This window comes from Chiloscyllium plagiosum, unplaced genomic scaffold (genome assembly GCF_037043375.1).
Source record: "Chiloscyllium plagiosum isolate Xiang-an unplaced genomic scaffold, Cpla_swu_hap1 HiC_scaffold_17, whole genome shotgun sequence".
Classification (NCBI taxonomy): Eukaryota; Metazoa; Chordata; class Chondrichthyes; order Orectolobiformes; family Hemiscylliidae; genus Chiloscyllium; species Chiloscyllium plagiosum.
Window position 1 is genome coordinate 45,736,601 of NW_028270155.1, and position 25,457 is coordinate 45,762,057.

Genomic DNA, 25,457 nt, shown 5'->3' on the forward strand with positions numbered 1-25,457 from the left:
AGAGAGGTATAGTGTGCCAGCTCTCTGGTTCCATAAGGTGCTTATTGAGCAGACCATGTTCAAGTTGTAGTTCTTCTGCTTGCACCACTCAGGCCAAATGCAGCAGCATATGTTTCACTGGGTGTTGGCTTCACACAGCAGAGGAGGAGTGGTTGCCTCATGAATCAGTTTCTTTTGCAGGGACTCGGGGAGGTTTTCTGTTGCCTCAAAAGGCACCTAATCTCCTTATCCTAGATAATGGGATCTCTCTCGTAGTGATCCACATTTACACCCTTTTGTTGATTTTATAATTTTTCCTGATTTGGCACACAATCATACCACCAGATCTCCAGTTACATCTGTTGCTGATGCTAACAACATGAGCCCTTGGCTGGCTGACCCCTCTCCTTGCACTGAGACATTGCTCAATGCCCTCTGGGGAGCCCCCCAGCTTTTCAATGTGAAGCAGGTTAGTTGACCCTTTTATTGCGTTGGACCCAGTGTGACTGCTGTGGACCCATGCATGGCTGCTATGGACTCCATGGCTGCTAGCCTTCCCTGCAGCCTCTTCAGTCAGCCTGGAGAGTCTCCTAGTGCTTTTGGAGGGAGATCCAGGGAAGTATCTGTGCACTGTGGGCTTTGCAGCAGAGTCTGCAATGCATTACCTGGACCTCTGAACCGGTCAGCTGATGCCAGACACCCTCTGATTTTTTTTTCCCCCCCTCATACCTGCCAATTAATGATCAGGTTCCACATCTCTGCACAGCAAATTGCTGCACAATGTTGTGTGTCTAGCCTGTCCTGAAATGGGCAGCATTTCCTTCTACTACTTGTCCACCAGTAGCACCAGCCTCTTGTGCATAAAAGTCCACCCTATGTTTCTGCGGCATTATCTTTGGAAATTCAAACTGCTGCATTGAAGTTAGCCTCCTTGCTCCTCAGGTGAAATATGTTTCAGAGAGGAATATAATCTGACTTTCTTTGAAGTGCACAGAAACAAAAGGCAATAAATGAACACAGTTCACAATCAATTTTTAGATCTAATAACCATTCTTCCATATTGAATGATTAGTCCACTCACAACCAAAAACATCATTGTTTAATGTACTGGTCCTAGGATAATTAGCTATTTGACACTTGAAAGAACCATAGAAACTTGTGTCTTCTGAAGTAGTTTGTCGACACATACATTACCTAAACAAGGCCAAACTTTATTACTATTGCCAAAGGTCAGTAACAATAGCAGGGTGTGACCGTAATTCTATATATCAGCAGGTTTTCCAAGAGACTAAGACAGGATGAGAGTGGTCATGGAGGGTCAGAAATTCTGTCACATTGTCATTTTCATCTGCTTTGTTGTGCCGTACCTCTGAATTGTAAAGTGATTTTTTTAATCCGTTGAAGTGCAACTGGTGTAAATCTACCAGTTTAGAATAATGCTGATTTGTTCAGAAAAATTTAAAAACATCTCGGTTTTCCTCAAAAATGCACCTCTGGACTCCATTAGGCCTGAGTTTCAATGGCAGAGGGAAGGTGAGATATTTGGACTTAGTATCCTTGCTTAATTTAAGAGTATGATGTGAACAATTTCAAGTGTAGAAATCTCTATGTGCTCAAGATGGAATTTGCTATTTTACTTCTTTGTGAAATCACACATCATGCTGAAATACAGCTCCATAGCAGTGGGGTAACAAACAAAACGTTTGACTTCCTGATTCCTGATCACTCTGTATGGACCGATGCTGTAAAGTGCCAATCAACCACACCGCCCTGTGGCCCAACATTTTAACTCCCCCCTCCCACTCTGCCAAGGACATGGAGGTCCTGGGCCGCCTCCACTGCCGCTCCCTCACCACAAGACCCCTGGAGGAACAACGCCTCATCTTCCGCCTCGGAACACTTCAACCCCAGGGCATCAATGTGGACTTCAACAGTTTCCTCATTTCCCCTTCCCCCACCTCAACCCCGTTCCAAACTTCCAGCTCAGCACTGTCCCCATGACTTGTCCTACCTGCCTATCTTCTTTTTCACCTATCCACTCCACCCTCCTCTCTGACCTATCACCTTCATCCACTCCCTCACTCACCTGTTGTACTCTATGCTACTTTCTCCCCACCCCCACCCTCCTCTAGCTTATCTCTCCACCCTTTAGATTCTCTGCCTTTATTCCTGATGACGGGCTTTTGCCCGAAATGTCGATTTTGCTGCTCCCTGGATGCTGCCTGAACTGCTGTGCTCTTCCAGCACCACTAATCCAGAATATGTGAACATCAGCTGAGAGCAGAATTAGAACAGCTGTGATGCCCCACTGTGTGAATAGCCTGCCAACCTCTATTCAGTAAACTGACTGATGTTGACTAGTCACCTAGGTAAGACACTGGCGCGCTGCCACCTCCTACAGAGCTGTAAACAGTTGGACATGAAACCCAGAGAAGATAACTGGGGAAAGTTGTTTGAAAAATAACCCGTTTCACTTGCTTGTCTTAACCAGATTTATGCTCTAGAACCAATAGCACATCTACAAAAGGATTGAGCGAAGTGCTTATTTTATCCTTTTTAAACCAATTCTGGGTTTATGAAATAGTTTTAAACTTAAATGTGATTTGTGGCGATTATGGATAATGTTTTAACAGCGCACTCTTATTTGCAATGTTAAGCTGTGGGCACTATTCTTGACAAATATTGGTGTATGAACAGCTATCATTATTTCCTTGAGAAGCGCATTTTACTATAGAAGCAAGATAAAGCGGTTGGTGGAAAGTAGATGGGAAGGAAGCTGTGTTGCTATTTTCTAGGAAGTTTCCTTTAATGGGTAAGGGGCACCATCTGATTACTGCACACCATATCCTTTTGACATTTTAAGCACTTGTTTAAAAAAAATGTATTTAACTCCTGCCAAGCTGACTGCACTATCTTCCTTATGGCATGGGCAGTAAAATATTAGTGTTAATTGACTTATCATTTATCTATACATGATGCGTGGGCTGCAGAGTTAGGTACATTTAGGTTTCAGAAGAGCTCTGGATGGAGATGGCTTGCAACCTAAGCTACATAATGTGTCCCTATCCTCCTGAAAAACGTTAGAGGCACATAAGCTCCAGCATGATGTTTCAGTGCCGTGACCTGTAATCAGAATGAGGAAATGTTTAGCTGGAACAAATTTTGAACAAGGGGAAAGTGGAAAGGTGGCAAAAAGAGCCAGTGGCAAGTAGGTCTGCAACAGGGTGGAAGACATGCAAGACCAGCAGCACACACTATATCAAAGCCCACTCTGACCACATTATCTTGGCCTCCTAATTCAATAAAGCTCAATGTATACCTGAGGACAATAACTCCTCTTACGGTGAGGTATTTTACAGTCTTCTGGACTTGTCACAATCCTTGATAAGAAGACTGCTGGAATTCAAGCCTCACTATTTCCCGAGTCACCCCATATCTGAAATATGACCAGGTTAATATGTAGGAGGATTAATTTGATTGACATTAATGTCACAAATTGTGGGGAGAGACCAGGTGTTTTACTGTAACTTTCACATGGAGCAGCTGTATCTGTACCAGTTCTGTAAGGCTCTCATAATTCTATCTGATCAAATGCAATAAATGTCGTCTTATCTAAGAACAGTGTAACTTCTGTTGATAGTTGACAGTGGTGTATTCTCTGCCACTGATCACTAGATATGCCATTGACACAGCAAACCACCTCAAATGCCACTTACATTGTGCCACCTATACCAGTATGTAGCATCTATACATGGAAAATGCTAAAAGGTACCAGGAATAGGCATCTTGGAAAATACAACAGGTGACAGGATCCCAAGACAATCTGTGCTGTGTCCTGATCATGCAGCTATTTGAAGATCCAGACCATCAATTCTGTTTCTTTCTTTCCACAGATACTATCTTACTTTCTGAATAGTTCCAGTGTTTTCTTTTTTTATTATAGTCAATTTTAATAGATTTCAATAGAATGTGATTGAATTTCAAACTGTGTAACTCATTTGAAAATAAACCAGTCACCCCCCCCCCCTCCGAAACACAGGGAGCAAGCAGATATGCCCTACCCTTGCCTTCCACATGTTGCCTGTTAAGGGCAGCTGAAAACAGTGCTCCTGTTTCTGCTGAAGCTGCAATTACATTTAAACTGGCACTTGCCCCAAATCATAAACCTATCATGTTAAGAATTTTTTAGTTAATTTGTTCATGGGGTGTGGGCATTGCTGGCTAGGATTTGTTGCACGTGTACACGTGTATCTGCTGGTCGTAATCTTCTGTGTTGTAGGAATTGTGGGTTTAGAAGATGTTATCAAAGGAGCTGTGGTGAGTTGTTGCAGTACACTTTGTTAATGGTTACTGTTCTGCTTTGGTGGTGAAAAGTGCACGTTGAAGTTGGTAGATGGGTGCCAGTCAAGTGGCTTGCTTTGTACTGGATGATGGTAATCTTCTTGAGTGTTGGAGCTGCACACATCTAGGCAAGTGGAGAGTAAACCAATACACTACTGACATGTGCCTTTTAGATGGTTGCGAAGCTTTGGTGGGGAGTGTGGGGTTGGGGTGGGGATGTGCAGGATGTCAGTTACTTCCTGCAGAATCCTCAGCCTACGACTTGTTTTTGTCGTTATTACATGGCTGCTCCAATTCAGTCTCTGCTTTACGGTACCCTCCAGAATCTTGATACAATTTCTAATACCATTGAAAGTGAATGTTAGATTAATTTGATATTTGATCGGATTGTTCACGTTCCTGATGAAGGGCTTATGCCTGACACGTGGACTCTCTTGCTCCTCGAATGATGCCTGACCTGCTGTGCTTTACCATTTCACGACTCTGATCTCCGGCATTTGCAGTCCTCACTTTCTCCGGATTGTCCTCTGGCTTACTGCACTGACTCTGGGTGGGAAATAAAATGTACTCGCCCTTTGGCAGAGCCATTTTGGTAATCTGAAACCTGTATCCAGTTTGTGACGCCAATTGTTATCTGGAAGGACTATGCGATAGTCACTCCTAGCAACACTGTCATGACAAATGCATCAATGATAGGGCAGCAGGGTTTTGGGTGACTTCATTTCCAGAAGGTACAAGGTCAGTTAGGAAAGCATATGAATTGTTGAGATTGCAAATAAAAAGGTTATCAATGAACGTTTAATCACCAAATGAACTGAACTGAACTGAAGATAGGAAGTGTTATTGGAGATGGATGTCCTTGCCCTTGGAGGTAGTGAAGATATATTGTTCAAATATTACGTCTGAGTCAAATAAGATGGCATGGCTGATGGTAGTCTAGTTATTATCGGGAGGAGGTTGGAATTATTGCTCAGAATGAAAGGAAAAAAATTGCATTTATCTAGGATCTTTCCTGACCAGATGATGTCCCAAAATGCTTTACAATCAATGATGTATTTTTGATGTGCAGTCGCAATTGTAATGCAGGGATCAGAGTTTGTGATGGAGATGAAAGAGCCTGGTGTTTCCCAATATTTAAGTAGAGGATATTTCTGCCCATCTAGCATCGCCAGTGATGAGGTAGAAGTGGATATTGTCTGTGTACATGTGGAAGCTGACATTCTGTTTTTGAATGCTGCTGCTGAGGGATAGAAATGGATGAGAAATAGGAGGGGACAAGTACAACTTACTTAGGGGACTCCAGATGTAACCTACTGAATGGAAAACAGGTTCAGGTTAAAGGAGAGTCAAATTGGGCTGGGTAAAAATGGTTATCTAAAATGGATGTCTAACCTAAAGGTGTCTTCTTCTAACATGATAAAATACAATTATTCTTTTCACTATTCCCTTCCTCACTACGTTTAATTGATATCCCATGTCCACGTTAATATGTTGACTGTGCCACAGGAAAATAGTGGGGTTATTCTGGTACTAGTTGCTGTGTTTATCCTGTGTACCTGTTGATGTTGCTACTTTTTTGTTTTGTTCCACTAACTGGGAGGAAAGCTATCCTGGTCAGATTGGATAACTTGCAAATGTCCATGTTGGTAGGAAGCAATGATAAATGCTTATTTAATATAGTTATTGATTTAATATATTTACTTGTTCTTGTGCATAAACAAAGTTTTTTGTAGATTGGACTCTGGTTGCTGCAAGTATTGAAATGGTAGCACACAGTAAAAGTATGAATGGTGAAGGAAAGGGGGAATGAAGAAAGTAACTTTTGCCCTGTCAAGTGAGAGAAGCAACTTTAGGTCAGATGCCTCTCAGTTTGACTCTCCATGAAACTGAACTCGAGTTATATGGTCCTCAGTCATTAACGGATCAAATTCTGTTTTTAACACTTAAAAAATGTATTCTTTATCCCTTTAGTAAAGAGAAACTGGAATTTTTTCCTTGTATATACGGATTGGTCTATTTTGTCTGTAGTATCTTGATAATCTTACAAGAATGATAATGTATCAGTGTGTACAGGCTGGTTAAATGATTTTTTTTTGTTATTCTAACTCTGGTGTAGGGACTGTTCTGGCACATTATTTCCCATGAAGAAATGCTAGAAACTGCCATGGAGATGGTAATCTGTTAGTGGAAATGCTGTGACCAAGTTATCCGTCCTTAATAGAGCTTTATTCAGAAATCCTGTTCTTCATGCTACAATTATAATACCCCAGTTTCCGGAGTGCTGAAAGAAGTTAATTCAAACATCCATTCGTAAAGTGTTTGTCATAGCTCCTTAAATGTAACCCTCAATACTAACATTCATTGTTCTTTACTCTTTGCTGTTACCATGGAACTTTTTAGTAACGTAAGCAGCAACACATGTCTTTCTCAGTGTCTGCCTTCTGAAAAGCATGGAAATGTATTTTAAGTCTTTAATCTCACTTTTGTACGTTGGGCAGACTTTTGTACGTTGAGGAAAAGAAAAGAATGCTTGAATTTTTCTTTGCATGGTATTTTTATAAGGAATGTCTTTATATAAATGTTATAGTTGATGTTATAATTTGGGATATTGGTACAACCTTACTGAAGCAGTGTAAATGTGTGCATAAGAAACAGGCCTTTTTAGGAATGCTATGCCATTTAAAACAGCACAAATAGGTTATAAGCTGTGGAAAATGAGAAAGAAGTGTAATTTGAAAAACACTAAAATGTTATTCATAATCCATTGTACTTTTTTTGAATGTCTCTAATAAGAAAATTGGGAAGAAAATATTAGTGATGATTTAGTGTAAATTTGATAGTCTGAGTTTAAAATCATGAAGTGCTGGAGAAACCTAGTAGGTTTGGCAAGGAGAAACGGGATTTTGAGTCCAATATGACTCCTTATTGGAACCCAAACAACTTAATGTATTTAAGGTTTATATTATTATAATATATTCTATGTATATTATGGTTTTTGAAATTGTATAACAGTTTCAGAATAAATCAACAATAGGTAGGAAGGTACTTAAAATTATGTATTTATAAAACTGAGTTCAATCAACAAAGCTGTAGTGAATGTTCAGTTAAGAAAGAAATAATTTAAATATCAATTTGCTGAAATGCATAATATGAATTGTCCTACCTGCAAGTGCTCAATCTAACCAATTCCTCTTTTATTATTCTTTGCAGGACAGCTAATACTAGAGAAAGCAGTAACTATCTTTCCCAGATGTTGTAAAGCATATCATTTATTTGGCAATGATCATTCAGAAGTGCTGGAAACAAGATGTTCTTTCAAAGCTGAGAATCATGTTAACTACAATTGATGAAGAGCACATGGTGGGCCAAAACGTCAGAAAAGACTGGGCAGAATGATCCCCACTTCCTTTTGCACTGCATTTGAGCTAGAAGAAAAACACCAGAATGCGACTAAATCAAGAACAGTGCTTTTAACCAAACAGGAAGTGAAAATCTCCTTTAACAAGAAGCCTTGGTAGACATGCTTTAAATTTTGAACTTCCAACATTTTAGCTTGTAAGGGAAAAAAAAAATTGATTGATAACAATGCCATCAAGGGGAAAATACTTTATTAGTGAAAATGAAGCTCGTAAAAGTACAGACTCACTGTATGAGACTTATTGCTGTATGAGCCAGCAACTACCACTTGTTGTCCTCTTCCTAGTGATAATCATTGGGGCTTGTATAGCTCTGATTGCTCTTTTCTTTTCCATTGACCTGGTAAGTGTTAGTCTAAATATCTTGCCAACTTATACATTACGAATTGTTAATATTCTTTGTAAATGAAGAATGCTACTTTCCAGTGTCATTTTTCATTACAAATTTGGTATATATTTTAGATCTGAAAACATATAGAGCCAATTAATTATAACACAGTAACTCAATGCATTTTAAGCTGTGGTATTTTGAAGTTTTGTTTTTGAATTATGTTGTCCAATTATTGTCTCCTTTTGAGGAAAGAACTTGGAACAAGTTTTGACATTGTAGCCTCCTCACATATGCCAGGCACACCAGAACACTACACCTCCATATAGCTGTGCTGTATCTGGAATTGGAGTCGAGAGTGTGGTGCCGAAAAACACAGCAGGTCAGGCAGCATCCGAGGAGAAGGAGATTTGATGTTTCGAGCATAAGCCCTTCAGGAATTACATCAGGCATCCCTGATGAAGGGCGTATGCCCGAAACGTCGAATCTCCTGCTGCTCAGATGCTGCCTGACCTGCTGTGCTTTTCCAGCATCACGCTCTCGACTCTAATTTCCAGCATCTGCAGTCTTCACTTTCTCCCTGTATCTGGAATTGTTCATATCTCAGTATTCTTTCACTGTCACTGGGTCAAAATCCTGAAACTCCCTTCCTAACAGCACAGCAATACCTCAACCAACAGTAAGATCTTGTAATTATGCAGTGTTTCAATGTAACAAAATGTCCCATGGTGTTTGATAGCAGCATGCCAAACAAAATATGACATGGAGGCATGATACAAGATCAGGTCAGATGAAGGAGGTATGTTTTAAGGAGTGTCATAAAAGAGGAGAGAGATAGATGGGCAAGCGTAAGGAGTGAATTCCAGAGATTTAGACCAAAGCATCTGAAGGCACAGTCACAGATGTTCAAATTTCCAGAACTGAAGGAGTATGGATATTTTGGAGGGTTGTGGGGCCCGAGGAGATTTCATAGATGCGGGCAGAAGGAATGATTAAGGCCACTGAGGAATTTGAACCGAGGATAAATTTTGAAATCAAGTCTTTGTTTGACCAGTAGAGATAGGAGAAATTGAGGTCTGCAGATGCTGGAGATCAGAGCTGAAAATGTGTTGCTGGAAAAGCGCAGCAGGTCAGGCAGCATCCAGGGAACAGGAGAATCGACGTTTCGGGCATAAGTCCTTCTTCAGGAATGAGGAAAGTTTGTCCAGCAGGCTAAGATAAAAGGTAGGGAGGAGGGACTAGGGGGAGGGGCGTCGGAAATGCGATAGGTGGAAGGAGGTCAAGGTGAGGGTGATAGGTCAGACTGGGGTGGGGGCGGAGAGGTCAGGAAGAAGATTGCAGGTTAGGAAGGCGGTCCTGAGTTCGATAGATTTGACTGAGCCAAGGTGGGGGGAGGGGAAACGAGGAAACTGGTGAAATCCAAGTTCATCCCTTGTGGTTGGAGGGTTCCTAGGCGGAAGATGAGGCGCTCTTCCTCCAACCGTCGTGTTGGTGTGGTCTGGCGATGGAGGAGTCCAAAGACCTGCATATCCTTGGTGGAGTGGGAGGGGGAGTTGAAGTGTTGAGCCACAGGGTGGTTGGGTTGGTTGGTCCGGGTGTCCCAGAGGTGTTCTCTGAAACACCTCCTCCTCACTACCTTTTATCTTAGCCTGCTGAACAAACTTTCCTCATTCCTGAAGAAGTGCTTATGCCCGAAACGTCGATTCTCCTGTTCCCTGGATGCTGCCTGACCTGCTGTGCTTTTCCAGCAACACATTTTCAGCAGTAGAGATAGGGGAATGTGCAAGATAAGACTCATGTTGTCATGTTTTGGATGATCTCAAGATTTATAGAAGGTAGAATGGGGAAAGTTTCACCAGGAGTTTATTGGAATGGTCAAGTCTAGAGTTTACCTCTTAGATTACTACAGATCAAAATCAAAGCTTGCCTTTTACAGTGGGAAGTTGGAATGGTTTACAGATACTGACTTTCTTGAGAATGAATATATTGATTCCCTTTTTCATTTTGTAAGTCAGTCACATTTATTAAAAGAGAGAAATCACTGTTTGGAATTATGGCTTCAATGTAATTTTTTTAATATAAATTTCAGAATTCCTGCTGCTGACCTTGTGCTGTTTATATTCGGCAGAGGTTGGTGCCACACCAGCTGATGTTTTGATCACCATGGTGTTGTATTTCTAAATTGTCATACCACCCAAGCCTCATTAATGTTTGTCATACGAAAGAAAATCATAATTAACTCAATTGCTTATGAAGAAGAATAAATATCTGGCACAATATTGCCCAATTAAATAAATGAATCGTTTTCAATGCAACTGATCTCAAACCTGTAAATACCAGCGAACGTCTACCAAATTACTCAAATATTTCCTTCATAATGTTTGGGGCAGGCACCATTTTAATTTCCTTCCTTGGGAATAAACTAACACAACATAGAGATCAAAATGTATGCATATTTTTGGATGGTGTGGTTGGAAAAATCACTAAATGTGATCACAAAATGGATTTTTTTTAATGCAAAATGGTCTTGCACCAAGCGTTTCTCTTTTTATGGTGGAATCTTAAATCAGATGAAGTTTCCAAGTTTTGGGTGGTGGATATCCCCAGCTGATATAGATCAGCTACTCAATCTGTAGATGAGATGCAAATCATGGACCTATCCTCCTATGGGTCCATAGCACTCAAGATTTCACCATAAAGTCAGAGAGAAAATTTATGATTTACTGAGCTGCAAACAGTGGAGAGAAAAATCCACAGTTTCATTTGAATTAATGATATAAAACTGAACTAGCCACATTGACAATCAAGTGTGAAAAGGAAGAGATTGATGCCTGTTCTGAAGCCAGAGTTAGATATTCAAGGCACTCTGATACTCAGCTCATAACAAGCTTTGACACTGAGCCACAGTTAATTAGGTTATCCTATCCGTGCACTGACCATCCATTGGAGAAGTAATCACTGAAGAGACAACAGTGAGGCAACCTTTAATGGTCTAGAAAATGGTTTGATATTTGAAGTAATTAAAGTATGTGCATTTTGATGTGGCACCATAACAGTTACTGTTGTCAAGCCTTCAATGTGATTGTGGTAATGAATAACTATATATAATTACAATGCTTCACAAATGGAAATCAAGTCATATATAATTCATATTAATTATGTATTTTCTTTCAAACAGAACGTTCAGATGCACCTTCTCTTTTTTATTACATTATGCACTGCTTTGGGCATATTTATAGTGATTTTTATTCTTGTCTGCATTGAGTCGTTATTTCAAAGGTGGATGAAGATATTTGCATTAGTCATTTGGGTTTGTCTTCTTACTATGGGGTACGTTTTCATCTTTGCTGGTGGTATTATCTCTGCTTGGGACCAGGTAAGCTCATTTCAATTTTTAACTTCCTGTTATGGTGCACATTTGTTTTGTCTTAAATTCTTTGGCGTTGAATTTCTGCATGGATTCTTCTGTAATTTTAGCTGAAAGTTGCTTTATTCCTGCAGTTTTCTTTTTAACAAAACTTCCCAAGGGAACTTAAGAGATCCCTTGTATAAGTTACACCCTGTGTATCTCAAGTGAAATCAGGTCACTTTTCTAGATTTGTCAACTGGAAATTTTATTAAATGTGTGATTTAAGCCAATATGAAATTTGCTTTGAAGTTTTCAACTCTTGTTGAATCAGTTTCTCTTAGTTGGTAACCCTTGGAAAAACATGGTTTGAAACCATTGAAATTATGTTCATTATTTGATATGAAGCCCTTGATTTCAATTAAACTATGCTGCAATGTTGGCGATCCAGTCTTTCAAGTGACTCCTTTAAGCTTCAATTTTTTTTTCATTCATTGGATAGTGGTGTTGCTGGCACTGCCATCATTTATTGAAAACTTAACTGCTCTTGAGTTGCCACCTTGAACTGCTGCAATTGGTGTGATGAAGGGAAACCCGACAGTGATGTTCCTTAAGGAATTGTCGTATCTTGATCCAATGACAATGGTGACATATTTCCAAGGCAGGATGGTGCATGACTTAAATGGGGGACCTGTGGCTAATGGGTGTTCCCATGTGCATGCTGCACTACTTCCTTCAGATACTCAAGACCAAGGGGTTAAGAGATGCTGTCAAATCGCAGGCATGTACTTTGTAGATTGAACACGCTAAGACTACAGTGTGCACCCTGTGGACGAGATGAATGTCTTCAGTGGGGAATGGATTGCCAGTAAAGCAAGCTGCTTTATTCCAGATAGTGTTAAGCTTCTTGACTAATTTAAGTTAGCCTTATCCACATAAGTGGGGAGCATTCCATAACACTGATTTGTGTCTTAGAAATTCTGGAATGAATTTCTCAAGTCAGCAGCTGAATAACCCACTACAGAATATCAAACTACTGATCTGCACTTGTAGCCACAGTACTTATTTCGATCCAGTTCGGTTCCTGATTAATTAGGATTGCATCCACACTCCCTGGAAGTTGAGAATGGGGAATTACCCCCCCCCCCCATTGAATGTCAAGGGGAGTGTAATTAGACCACCTCTTGTTAGCGATGGTCATTGCTTGGCATTTAGAGTCACACAGCACAGAAACAGACCCTTTGGTCCAACCAGTCCACGCCAACCATAGTCCCAAACTAGACTAGTCCTGCTTGCCTATGCTTGGCCCATATCGCTCCAATCTTTCCCTATTCATGTCCTTATCCACATGTCTATAAAATGTTGTAACTATAGCCACATCCACTACTTCCTCTGGAAGTTCATTCCACATGCATCACTGTGTTTTAGAAAAAAAAATTGCTCCTCGTGTCTTTTCTCATCTCACCTTAAAAATATGCCCCTTGGTCTTGAAATCTCTCACCCTGGGGAAAAGGCTCCTACCATTCACCTTATCTATACCTCTTTTTATTTTATAAACCTCTATAAGGTCACGTATCAATCTCCTATGTATGGAATAAATGTTATTTATTACTTAAAACCCTCTGAATGTGGTGCAGGTCTTCCTATATTTGGGCATAGACTGATTCCATATCTGATGAGTTGTGAATGAAGCTGAACACTGCAATCATTAGCAAATAGCCCCATCTCTGACCTTATGTTGGAGGGAAGGTTAATGATGAAGCAGCTGAAAATGGTTGGGCCTAGGACATCCACTTGAGGAATTCCTGCAGAGGTGTCCTGAGATGCAGATAACTGGTCTGCAGCAACCATCTTCCTCTGTGGTGAGCAGTGTAGTGAAGATGTTTTGCCTGATTTCCACTGGATTCAGTTTTATGTGGGCATTTGATTTAATTGCTGCCTTAATGTCAAGGGTAGTCACACTCACTTCATTTCTGGAGTTCAGCCCATGTTTGAACCAAGGCTGTGAAGAGCTCAGGAGCTAAACGGCCTTGGCTAAATCCAAGCTGAGGAGAAAGTGAGGTCTGCAGATGCTGGAGATCAAAGTTGAAACTTTATTGCTGGAACAGCACAGCAGGTCAGGCAGCATCCAGGGAACAGGAGATTCGACGTTGAAGGGCCTGTGCCCGAAACGTCGAATCTCCTGTTCCCTGGATGCTGCCTGACCTGCTGTGCTGTTCCAGCAATAAAGTTTCAACCTAAATCCAAGCTGAGCATCAGTGAGCAGATAATTGTTGTGTAAGTGCCACTTGATAGCACTGTTGCTGACCTCTTCCTTCACTTTGTTATTGATTTGAGAGTAGGTTGATGTGGAAATCGTGGGCCAGTGAGCATTCGCCTACTTTTTGTGGATAAGACATATTCAAATAATTTTCCACCTGATTTATTAGATGCCAGTGTTGTGGCTATATTGGACTGTTGGCATATGCTAGTGATGAAACATCTCTACACTTTAAAAATGGGACTTGATCTCCACGGGAACTGTGCTGTGATAACTCCTACTTATAACTTTCATGGGCAGAGTAGATTAAGTGAGGTGATGACCAAATTGGTTTGTCCCCCATGTTGGTTTTCTCACTGCCTCAGTTTCCTTTATGGTTCTGTCAGTATCAATGCTACCCTTTTGGTAATCATTGTCCCCAAAACGGATTGTTTTATTTCAGGACTACCATCTGTTCTTCTTCTTCCATGTGATGTTTAACAGATTCATCAATTGAAGAAGGGGAGAAGGTGGTTATCAACAGGTTTCCTTACTTGAAGATGACCCGATAACACGAGTCTTGAAGCCTGAATGCTTGACCAGCCTACAGGATTGTTGTCCCAATTTCAGCTTCCTCTGATATTTGGGAGGAAGACATACTGACACAGACATTAGTTGGGGCACTACAAGAATACAGTACTGAGTGCAATTCTGGTCTCCCTGTTATATGAAGGATGTTGTGAAACTTGAAAAGGATTCAGAAAAGATTTACAAGGATGTTTCCAGGTTTGGGGGGTTCGAGCTATAGGGAGAAACTGAATAAACTGGGGCTATTTTCCCTGGAGCATCAGAGGCTGAGGGGTGACTTTATATGGGTTTATAAAACCATGAGGGGCATCGATAGGGTAAATAGACAAGGTCTCTTCCCAGGGTTTTGGGAAGTCCAAAACTAGAGGGCATAGGTTTAAGGTGAGAGGGGAAAGATTTAAAAGGGACCTAAGGGGACCTGCATGCAGAGGGTGGTACGTGTATGGAATGAGCTGCCAGAGAGTGGTGGAGGCTGGTACAATTACAACATTTAAAAGGCATCTGGATGGGTATATGAATAGAAAGGGTTTAGAGGGATAGAGGCCAAATCCTGGCAAATGGGACTACATTTACCTAAGATATATTGTCATACCTATTGCCTTAGTTGTGCTGGGTGATTTCTCTGGTTTTACTATTGTTTTCTCTTAATGTGACTGAGACCGCAGTTAACAATTTGGAGGAACGCATAGGTCCTGTTGAGTAAAGACTGATTAAAAGTAGGTGACAGTTTTTCGAACTGTCTCATGGTTTTTTAGTCACATTAGTGATCAAGTATTTTTGATGTTCCAGTCTCATTTAATTTACTGAATTTTAAATTCCCTCCGTTGTCATGATAAGATTTGAACACATGCCTCCAGATCATTAGTCCAGCTTCCTAGATTGTTTGCTCAATATATAGCCACTATACAATTATACCTGGTACTATTGCAAAAATGGGTATTAATTGATATTCTGAGCAATGCTTCATTCAGCCTACACGCGACAGTAGTGTGCAGAAAGCTGGAAGGAACCCGGTACACTGATCACAAGCTGTCTCCTTTAAGCAATTGTGGGAAACAAAAAAAAATTAACTTACGAATTGAATAGTCTGCACACAAAAAAAGATGAGAGGGCGTTATGGAGTCATGGAGATATACAGCACAGAAACAGACCCTTCGCTCAACTCGTCCATGCTGACTAGATATCATAAGTAAATGTAGTCCCATTTGCCAGCATTTGGCCTCTATCCCGCTAAACCCTTTCTATTCATATACCCATCCAGATACCTTTTAAATGTTGTATTTGTACCAGCCTCCTCCACTTCCTCTGGCAGCTCATTGCATACACGTACCACCCTCTGCATGCAGGTCCACTTAGGTCCCTTCTAAATCTTTCCCCTCTCACCTTAAACCTGTGCCCTCTAGTTTTGGATTTCCCCAACCCTGGGAAGAGACCTTGTCTATTTATCTTATCCATGCCCCTCATGGTTTTATAAACCCCTATAAAGTCACCCCTCAGCCTCTGATGCTCCAGGGAAAATAGCCCCAGTTTATTCAGTTTCTCCCTATAGCTTGAATCCCCCCAAACCTGGCAACATCCTTGTAAATCTTTTCTGAACCCTTTAAAGTTTCACAACATCTTTCCGATAGGAAGGAGGCCAGAATTGCACTCAGTACTGTATTCCAATAGTGGCCCAACTAATTTCTATACAGATGTAACAAGATCTTCCAACTCCTATAGTCAATGCTTTGCTCTGGAGTAGTGTTTTGCCTCTAAAAAACACAGTCAGCCTGATATTTAAGCCCAGTATATACGTAGAGTAGTCTTTAAGGTTCATGTGGTGCTGGGATAGAGGCACTATGTTGGAGTCAGGAGGCCCAGGTTCAAGTTTTGCCTGCTCAGGAGGTGTAATAACCTCTCTGAACAGGTTAATGAGAAATAGTGCAGGTGTACACCCTGGAATCTCTTTAAGAACTAATTACATCTCCAGAGGGCAACCTCTGGTTGGTAAATGCAGTACATTGCAGTTGCACTCACAATGTGAAAGAGAAATCCTATTAAACTATGTTTAAATTATGAAGAATTACAGCACCCCTTGTGATTAAATCCAGCAACACTTCCTAAAGAATCAATAACAATCACCTCCAGTCCTTGTAGCTATTTCAAAGTCCTATTGTCCTCTCCATTTGAGTAGAGTGTGGTGCCTCTGCATTTAGGAGGAATCAGATTTCCCTGCTCTGCCATTTATTGTGGTATTTGTATGGAAATACAAATCTTGAATAAGTCAACATCACACAGGAGAGAGAGAAAATTGAAGAGCACCCTTTCATATCTCCTAGCAACGGTGTTGCTTGCACATTGCTAAAGCAAAGGACTGTGTCACCTCTTGCCTTTGTTGAGGGTATGATGTCAAAGAGGGGACTTTTAAAACTTGTCCTGTGATATAAAGAGTCAAAAAACAAATTGTTTTATTTGGAGGATTGTTTTACAAGTACAGGATACAAGTTCGAGATTTAAATAATAAACCTTATTTTCTATTTTCGTTTAAGGTACCATTCTTTTTGTATATAAACTTTGTTTTGTATACAATGCTGCCATTATGTATACGAGATGCCATCTGTGCAAGTATCCTGTCATCCATCTCTCATATTGTTACCCTCAGTATTCATTTTGGAGTTTTATCAATCAGTTTACTTACTTATCAGGTGAGTCTACTTGAAGTTTCGAAGTGGTTTGTATAATTTTCTCTTTCCTTTTGGACCCGCTACTCATCTAAGTCAAAACTCCATGATTAAGTCAGTAGGTTTGACACACATATGTATCGAAGATGATAATGTATTCATAAATGAGAAGCGAATACATTGATATCTCACTTTATGCACACTAAAACGAATACATAAATGATGTATGCAAATGAGTGATTTGAAAGAGAAAGCCCAATGACAAAAATGTGGTATGATGAAATCTTGTTACATTTCTTAATGCCAAATTCAGTATTGTTGGATTAATATAAATTTAAGAAAATTTGCAATAAACTGTATGTCCTTTTAATTGTGATCAATGATATATGATAACAAGCAATATGTTCCCCCATAAGCAGTGAAGAAACTAAAATGTGCACAAAGAATACATTCTCCCGGTTAACTAACTTATCTTTAGGTTTTCGTCCTTACTACTCCACTTTGCTATCTGGAAGATCATTCCAAGTGCTTTTGTTTATTTTGTATGAACTTGATCTTCCTGATTTTTTTTTTGTGTGAAGTTCCCTTCACCAGCTTACAACTGTGCTTCATTGGTCTAACATCCTGGCAAACCTCAAACTGGTGTCTCTACTCCTAATTGTCACCGTCATTTCAGATCTTGGATACTTCCCATCATGAATGCAATTTTCCCCTTCCTGGAGGTGGTGAAAGAGGTGATGAGAAAGGGAAATAATGGTGTGAATTGGTCCCGGAGAGTAACTTGCCCTCTTCTTGCCAGCCGAACAATTGAATGCTAGACGAGAAGCCCTTAAGTCATCAATTAATGAGCAACTCACCATCTCCCCTGTAACACAAAAGATGATTAGTTTCCCGAAATTATGGTAAATCATGGCAACCTGCCAGGTTAATGGGGGGGGCCTGCCAATTGACCAGATCTGGGGATAATTGGAGGCACCAGCTTCCCCTCTCCCTGCGACACCCAAACTTCCAACAAGAAGACAAAATGAAAACTTCCGACTGCTTGATTCCCAAGGAATAGAACTCCAGAGTTGAACTTTAGGAGCCAGGAGATGCTGGTCTCTGACCAGTGGTTTCTGAAGTCTCAGGGGATCAGTGTAGAGAATTATAACAGGGCTGTTCCTATCAACTCTGTGAGAGAGCTCACGTGTTCCCCCCCACCAACCCCCGTCCCCCACCAATATTTAGAATATGGGAAAATCATGCCCCATCTTTCAATAGTCTCCTTTGCACAGATGTCTGATGTACCTAAAGATGAGTCTAGAATGCACCTAAGCATTTGTTTCCATTTCACCTTTTTGCTGTTCCTGCAGCATACATAATGTACTTGTTCCTTTTCATTTATCTGTCAGAAGTCTCCATGGATAGAATTGTACAACCTCATTTTGTCGGGCCTCAGCTGTTTTTTTCTGACTCAGCTGCTGGGCCTAGCCTCATATCATCTGGGGATATAAGCAGCAGGCAAAGTGTTAGAGACTGTAACATAGAAATTTGGGTACCATAAATTATTCAGATCCCTTTCTCATTGTTTGACTTAAACAAAACTTTTTGATTCTATTTCGATCTTGCAACATATTTGAGATTCTTCAGGTCACACTTGTTGTTTTTATTTGATTTCACCATGAACTACAAGTAGATATTGTCAACAATGAAGCTCAGGCTTTCACATTTTTTGTGCTGTGTAGATCACCCAGCCGCTATTTCAAATGGCAATTTATACTTTTGCATTTGGCAGAGGTCATGCACTGCATCGACTGAGCTTACCTCCAAGAGAAATTGGCCACAGAAATTATAACCTGTTACCAGATTCTGCTGTGTGAAAGATCCAATAGGAGAAGAATTTAGGACTATTGGAGGTGGGGGAGTAAAGGGACAATTCCACCAACTTTTGAATGCAGTGGCTTTACCTTGGTTTGCGATCCTTGTCAGGGCATGCTGAGGTTGAGGGCAAAATTGTGATCTGCTGATCTTTTTCAGTCTGAGCCGTACTCAGTAGGATTTTCTATAGATAGCTGGTGGTGTGATTGATTGGCACATAATCACAATCCGAAGGGAGAAGTAATTATAGTCATTAAATTTAATGATAGCTAAGCATCCTTCACTATAATTTACTACTTGTGTAGTTCACAATGTTGTGTGGCATATTTACTGAGCTTTGAACTTGGCCTATCTAAATTCCAATTTGGAAAAGAGGCTTGCAATGTTGTAATTTTAAAATTTGCTAAGCAGTTTTTTGTCATCGTCTGCCAGACAAATTAAAGTGAGCACTGCTAGTAGTGGCAGAATTTGGAAAAGTATTGAATATAATTTGCTCAATTAATTACGCTCATATCACCTAAATCTCCCTCTAGGATGCTATATTTTCTTGTTCCAGTAAAGAGAAATTTTGTAAGTCTAATTGGATACAAAATTGACTGCGTGATAGGAGACTGAGTGTAATGAGCAATAGATACTTTTCGGATGGGTTTATAGTAATGTTCCCCTGTGCTTGGTATTGGAACCTTGCTTTTCTTGATATATGGTGATGATCTGTGTCTTTTGTGTGCAGAAGACTAATTCTAAGTTTGCACACGACGCTATGCTTGAAAGAATTGTAAACTGTGAGGAAGGTAATGTCCAAGGGCATTGGCAATGGTGGAATATGGCAGATGAGATTCAATGCAAAGAAGTGTGAGATGGTACACTTTTGTTGGAAGAACATCAAAAGACAATATAAAATAGGGGGTATGATTCTATAGGGGGTGCAGGAGCAAAGGAACCTGAGTGTACATGCACACAGATCTTTGAAGGTGTTAAAATAGGTGGAGAGAGCAGTTAATAAAGCATACAGTGTTCTTCGCTTAATTAATTGTGGCATAGAGTAGTAAAGCAGGAGGTGGTGTGAGATTTGTACAAGACACTCAGACCTGAGCTGCAGGATTGTGTACAGTTGTAAGTGCCTCAATATCAGTCAGATGTGAATGCATTGGAGAGAGTGCAGAAGCTGTTTACAAGAATGGTTCCAAGAATGAGAAACTTCAGATGTGGGGATAGATGGAAGAATTTGGGACTATTCTCCTTGGAAAGGAGGAGACTGAGAGGAAATTTGATGCAGGTTTTCAAAATGGTGCATGGGCTGGATAGAATAGATGTGGGGAGCTGTTACCATTCGGAAAATAAAAAAAAGGGTGCAGATTTAAAGTGATATGCAAACAAAGCAAGGGTGTTGTGAGATTTTTCAGTGAGCAAATTGTTAGAATTGGGAATGCACTGCCTGAAAATGCAGTGGGGTAGGTTCAATTGAGGCATTCAAGAGGGCATTGGATAATTATTTGGATAGAAATGGTGTTCAGGAATAGGGGGGAAAGACTGGATTGGCACAAGGAAATAGAAATTGTGCAGACATGATGGGCTGAATGGCCTCCTTCTGCATTAAAACAATTCCTATAATTCTATGATTTTCTTCAATCCTGAATTTATTATAATTATTAAAGCTAAAGATAGGCCATACAGATGAACTGCAAAACAGATTTTTGTTGTTGGAAATTAGACAGTTTATCACTGATTTTGTAACTAAGTTTTATTTTTCTTTAATATATTAATGTTTAAGGATAAAGAGATCCTACAAATACTTATCTTTCTCAATGGATGACTCATCAACAACAAACGTCTGAGCAATATAATGATTGTAGCACAGCATTTTAGTTGCATTTACTCAGTTGTTTACAAGTGTACAAGGGCAAGCAACGTCAATGTTTGGCAGAGTTTACTGGCTCATAACAGAATAGAGAAACATCAGCTCATGACAAGCTGATTTTTAATGTCCTTTATGTAACCTGCATCTGTGTAATCTGTTTCTACCACCAGAATTTGCTTAGAAAACGTTGTTTTATTTTTCTATATGAAACAAAGAACTGAGAGTGTTGGAAACCTGAAACAAAAACAGAAATTGCTGGCGAAACTCAACAGATTTGGCAGCATCTGTGGGGAGAAAGCAGAGTTAACATTTCGGGTCCAGTGATTCTTCATGATGAGTTTCACCAGCAATTTCTGTTATTGTTTTATGTAGGCTTTGTAAAGTTGAGTACTAATCTTTAAAGTGGTTTACGCAATCATAACTCTGAGTTGCCAAGATGCAGAGGTACTGGTGTGAAGTCACCTGATAAAGGAGCAATGCTCTGAAAGCTTGTCATTTCAAATAAACCTGGTGTCATGTGACTTCTGACTTTAAAAATGCTAAACCAGTTTATGAAGCTGGTATCAACTACCAGAAAGAAGTGCTTTTTAAAAAAAATAAGTTTGCGTTCTTTAGTCACTCTTTTTTTTGTCTCCAATAAAGCTCTTACTTTTTTGGGCTGCTCCCAGCTGGTCATCGCATGGTAATACAACCAAGTGGGAAGGAAATGCAGCCATCACCATCCTCCAACCAGGCACTTTAACACTTCAGTTTCTAAAGCATTCTCCGATCATTAATGGATGTTAGATGTCATGTACAGATTCAGGGGCAAATTAAAAGAAAGTTAAGAAACAATATTGAGAATTTCATTTATCATTCCACTCATGGTAGGAGGAAGTGATTTTATTCAGAGAGTCTACTGGCCACCAACGTATTTGAGAGTGGCCTTCTGAGTAGTTGGCAAGATTTCCAACCTGCACTAGGCAAGAACCTCATTGCAGTATTTATATTTGATTGTTGTGGAAACCCAAGTCGGTTTTTAGGTACCCAGGTTGTTCCAAACAATGGTTCTTAAATGGACTACAAGGAGGCTGCTGTTACACAGCTGAAGTTCTCCTCCTGTTTCTACAGGACTCCTACAATAAGCTGTCTGCTACTCTGTGCCATTCATGCCAGATTGTGTTCACCTCCTCCTTTTAAATGTCTTGACCAAACTTTGCTCTGCAGCAAAACTATCAGACTCTGGCAATTAGTTTCCTTTCCCCCACATAAGTTAACCAACACACATACAGTCAAATTAGGTGTAACTATGTTTTGAAACCATAAGAGTATAGTTAAGTTCATAAAAGCTGTATAAAATAGAGCAATTCAACCTTTCAGTGAAGATTTGGGTGTTAAGTGTTATATAAATAATACATTAGACAAATCAGATACTGCATTTAAATACTAACCTTTATTTTTGTATTCCAGTTGATTTCCAATGCTGTAATATTTTTCTGTGGCTGCTTGATTGGCCTTTTTCATAAATTTTCAATGGAACGTGCCTTAGAGCAAACTTATGAGGACACTTTAAGCTGCATACAAATAAGGATGCAGTTGGATATTAAGAAGAAACAACAGGTGAGGATAGTAAAGTTTGTCTTCAATTCCAGTTTATAACAAGAGTTTTACTGAGGAGAATGATACAATGTGTAATCCATTTCCTTCTGTTTAAAAGTATTATGATTAAAGATTGGATTAAGCTTTCCCAAAATGTCTTGGGGAGCAATATTTTATGTAAATATTGTGACTACTTTACTCTTCCACCAAGATTGATGTAGATTTCCACAAGTTGAGCTTTCCCTAGGATCATACAATAGTTAGAACTTTTGAAGGAAGTCACTTAGCTTGTCATATCCATGCTAGCAATATACCTTTAATTCCACTTGCTTGCCTTTTTCCCTGTAGCCCTGAAATTCTTTTCTGTTCAGATAATTATATAATTCCTTGTGAAAGTGATGATGGAGTCTGACTCCCCCACACTCTCAGGTGATACATTCCAATCCTAACCATTTGATGTGTAAAAACAATTTTTCGAGAGTCAGAGTCATAGAGAGACACATACAGCATTGACACAAGCCCAACCCATCCATACTGGCCATGTTTCCTGAACAGAACTAGTCCCTTTTTTTGCGCTTGGCCCATATCCCTCTAAATGTGTCCTCTCCATGTACCTGTCAAAATATCGTTGAAATGTTGTGGCTGTATCTGCCTCTACCGCTTCCTCTGGCAGCTCATTCCATACCCGCACCATCCTCTGTGAAAAAGTGACGCCTTTAAAATTTTTCCCCTCTCACCTTAAACCTATACCATATGTTACCACCACCTCTTTTGCCGGTAACCTTAAATTGGTGACTACTAGTTCTCAACGCTTCCACCAATGTGAACAATTTCACATTATCTAATTCTGTCCAGACCCCTCGTGGTTTTGAAGACCTCTAGTAAATCATGTCTCAACCTTTATTTGATGGAGAATAGTCCCATAGCGCACATATGCAGTTCCATTTGTGTGAATATTCCCCCCCCCCCCCCCCCCTCCACCCCCCACCTCACATATGCAAAGCTAGTCTTATACAAGTTCATTATAACTGTTGTGGACTTGACCTGACTAACGCTAGAGTTATCCCAATTCTGGGTTTCTCCCAGGGAGATTCCTGCTGGAAGAGTTAATTATAAATATGGGCAGGTGAATTGCATGGTTTCAGGGTGAATGCTTTAAATTGTTGAAAGATCAATGTATGGGTTGCTTGAATTTGCCATATTTATTTGTAAGTAAGGCCCCTGACTAAAGTGTGGAATTTGATGATTACGACCTTCGAGAGAAGCCACAGTCCAAACCGAGTTCTCTGTAATTGTCACTTAATATTCAACGCTACTTAAAAAGTTCTTGGGATGTCTGCTTTGGGGATGTAGTACTTGGTAGGATGTTAAAGGTGTCTGAAGATGTGGTTATTTTATCGTTGGCTTGGAGGTGCTAAATGCTGACATTGCAGTCTTCAGTATTCATTCCCGAGTAGTGAGGTTGATTCACATGACCTCAAGCCATATCAATTTTATTAAATCAAATGAACAGTTATGCTAAGGTGACAATAAAATATTGAAGGTGTTATGTACATTTACCCTGCACCATTTCTTTTATTCCAGGAAAGCCTGCTGTTATCAGTGTTGCCAGTTTATATATCTATGGAAATGAAACTTGCTATTATTGAACGTTTGAAAGAAAATAATTATTATCCACACAAGCGTGATAATTTCCACAGCTTGTATGTAAAGAGGCACCAGAATGTAAGGTACAATGTAACTATTCATGATCTTCATGGTATTGACAAAGCATTGCATTAAGATTTAGCCTGTGCACGCAAGAAAATTTCAGTTTGTGCCTACTTTTGAAATTTTTTTAAAATGCAGTATGTTAAAATATAGTGATTTTTCAAGTATTCACCTGAGGAACATGTTTTATATTGAGTACCCCACTTCCAGCTGCATGAGACAATATATTACTTTATTTTGCACTTTAGTAACAAAGTTCGTTGGACAAAGTTGCAAGTGAAAGCATAGTCTCCATATCTAACTGATCAAACCATTCATAATTTTTCACACTTGTATGAGATCCTGTCAGGATCACCTCTGATTCTCTTTTCTAAAGTAAAAGCTACCAGCCTGCAGTCTTTCCAGACAGTAATCTCTCCATTCTGATATCACCCTTGACCGTCATGATTGGACTTTCTGCAGTGGTTCTGTTGTAGTATGGAAACCAGAACTCTGCACAGTGCTACGAAATGGACCCTGACTGCGACTAGGATTATCATGTCTTCACTACTTTTGAATTCTACACATCCAGGAATAAGTCCCAGTGCTTTATTTACAATTTAGTTGTCTTGCTGCAAAGCCATGCTGTTTTTAATGATGTGTTCACCAGCATCCTTAGATCTATTTGCTCTTCTATCCATTCAGTTTCTTATTTTCTAAGACAGAAAGTGATGTTTCTGCTTCTCTATCTTCCTTGGTCAAGTGGCTTAGTCTGTAGGTTTTCAAATGTTGTCATATATTGCAGTCTTCCTCTGTGTTAGCTCTACCCCCAGTTTGTTGGTTTCTCAGAGTTATTTGTCCCTACATCAAAATTAAGTTATGAACAACAATGATCCCAGCACAATTGCTGTTGTCTAATATAACTTTCCTCCAATATAAATAACTCCCATTATCTACTCTATACTTAATTAAATTTGGTTTTTCTTCCATTTTGTTCCCTGTCTCCTGGCTTTATATAGATAAGTCTTCAAGTTTTTGAACTGTACGATATTGAAAATTCAAGGACTGAATCTTTTTTTTGCTAAAAGTGCTGGTTGCATCAGGTATTTTGGAGGGATTTCGGCTGCGAGGTCAGATGGGTTTTCTGTCTGCATCTTACAAACTCACGACTACTGGAACAACTCACCAGTCAGCAGATATCCCAGAATTCCCTGGCACCCCTGTCTCCAATGTCACAGTAATCCATCTGTGGTCTGACTGGTTTCTTTTTCTAGCAAAGCCTCCCATTTGTCATACACCATTCCCCATGAAATACAGGCCAACATTCAATTTGCCTTCTATATTACCTCTTGAACCCATATGCTAGCTTTTTGTGATTCATGAGCAAGGACTCCCAAATCCCCCTCTTTTGTAGCTTTCAAAGTCTTTCTCTACCTAAATAATAGTCAGCTCTTCTATTATGCGAAAATGAGGACTGCAGATGCTGGAGACCAGAGTCTAGATTAGAGTGGTGCTGGAAAAGTGCAGCAGGTCAGGCAGCTTCTGAGGAGCAGGAAAATCAACATTTCAGGCAAAAGC

General features: G+C 39.9%; 1 protein-coding gene across 6 annotated transcripts in view; it reads left to right on the forward strand.

Moving 5' to 3' along the window:
- Positions 1–25,457, forward strand: part of adcy7 (adenylate cyclase 7) — a 187,934-nt gene that overhangs the window by 101,589 nt on the left and 60,888 nt on the right. For all 6 annotated transcript variants that reach the window (XM_043706949.2, XM_087995890.1, XM_087995891.1 and 3 more), the window contains 5 exons: positions 7,531–8,079; positions 11,243–11,440; positions 16,766–16,921; positions 22,062–22,211; positions 23,775–23,920. In XM_043706949.2, the coding sequence (XP_043562884.2) occupies positions 7,906–8,079; positions 11,243–11,440; positions 16,766–16,921; positions 22,062–22,211; positions 23,775–23,920 (824 nt within the window). In that variant the 5' untranslated portion in view covers positions 7,531–7,905. The remainder of the gene's footprint in view (positions 1–7,530; positions 8,080–11,242; positions 11,441–16,765; positions 16,922–22,061; positions 22,212–23,774; positions 23,921–25,457) is intronic.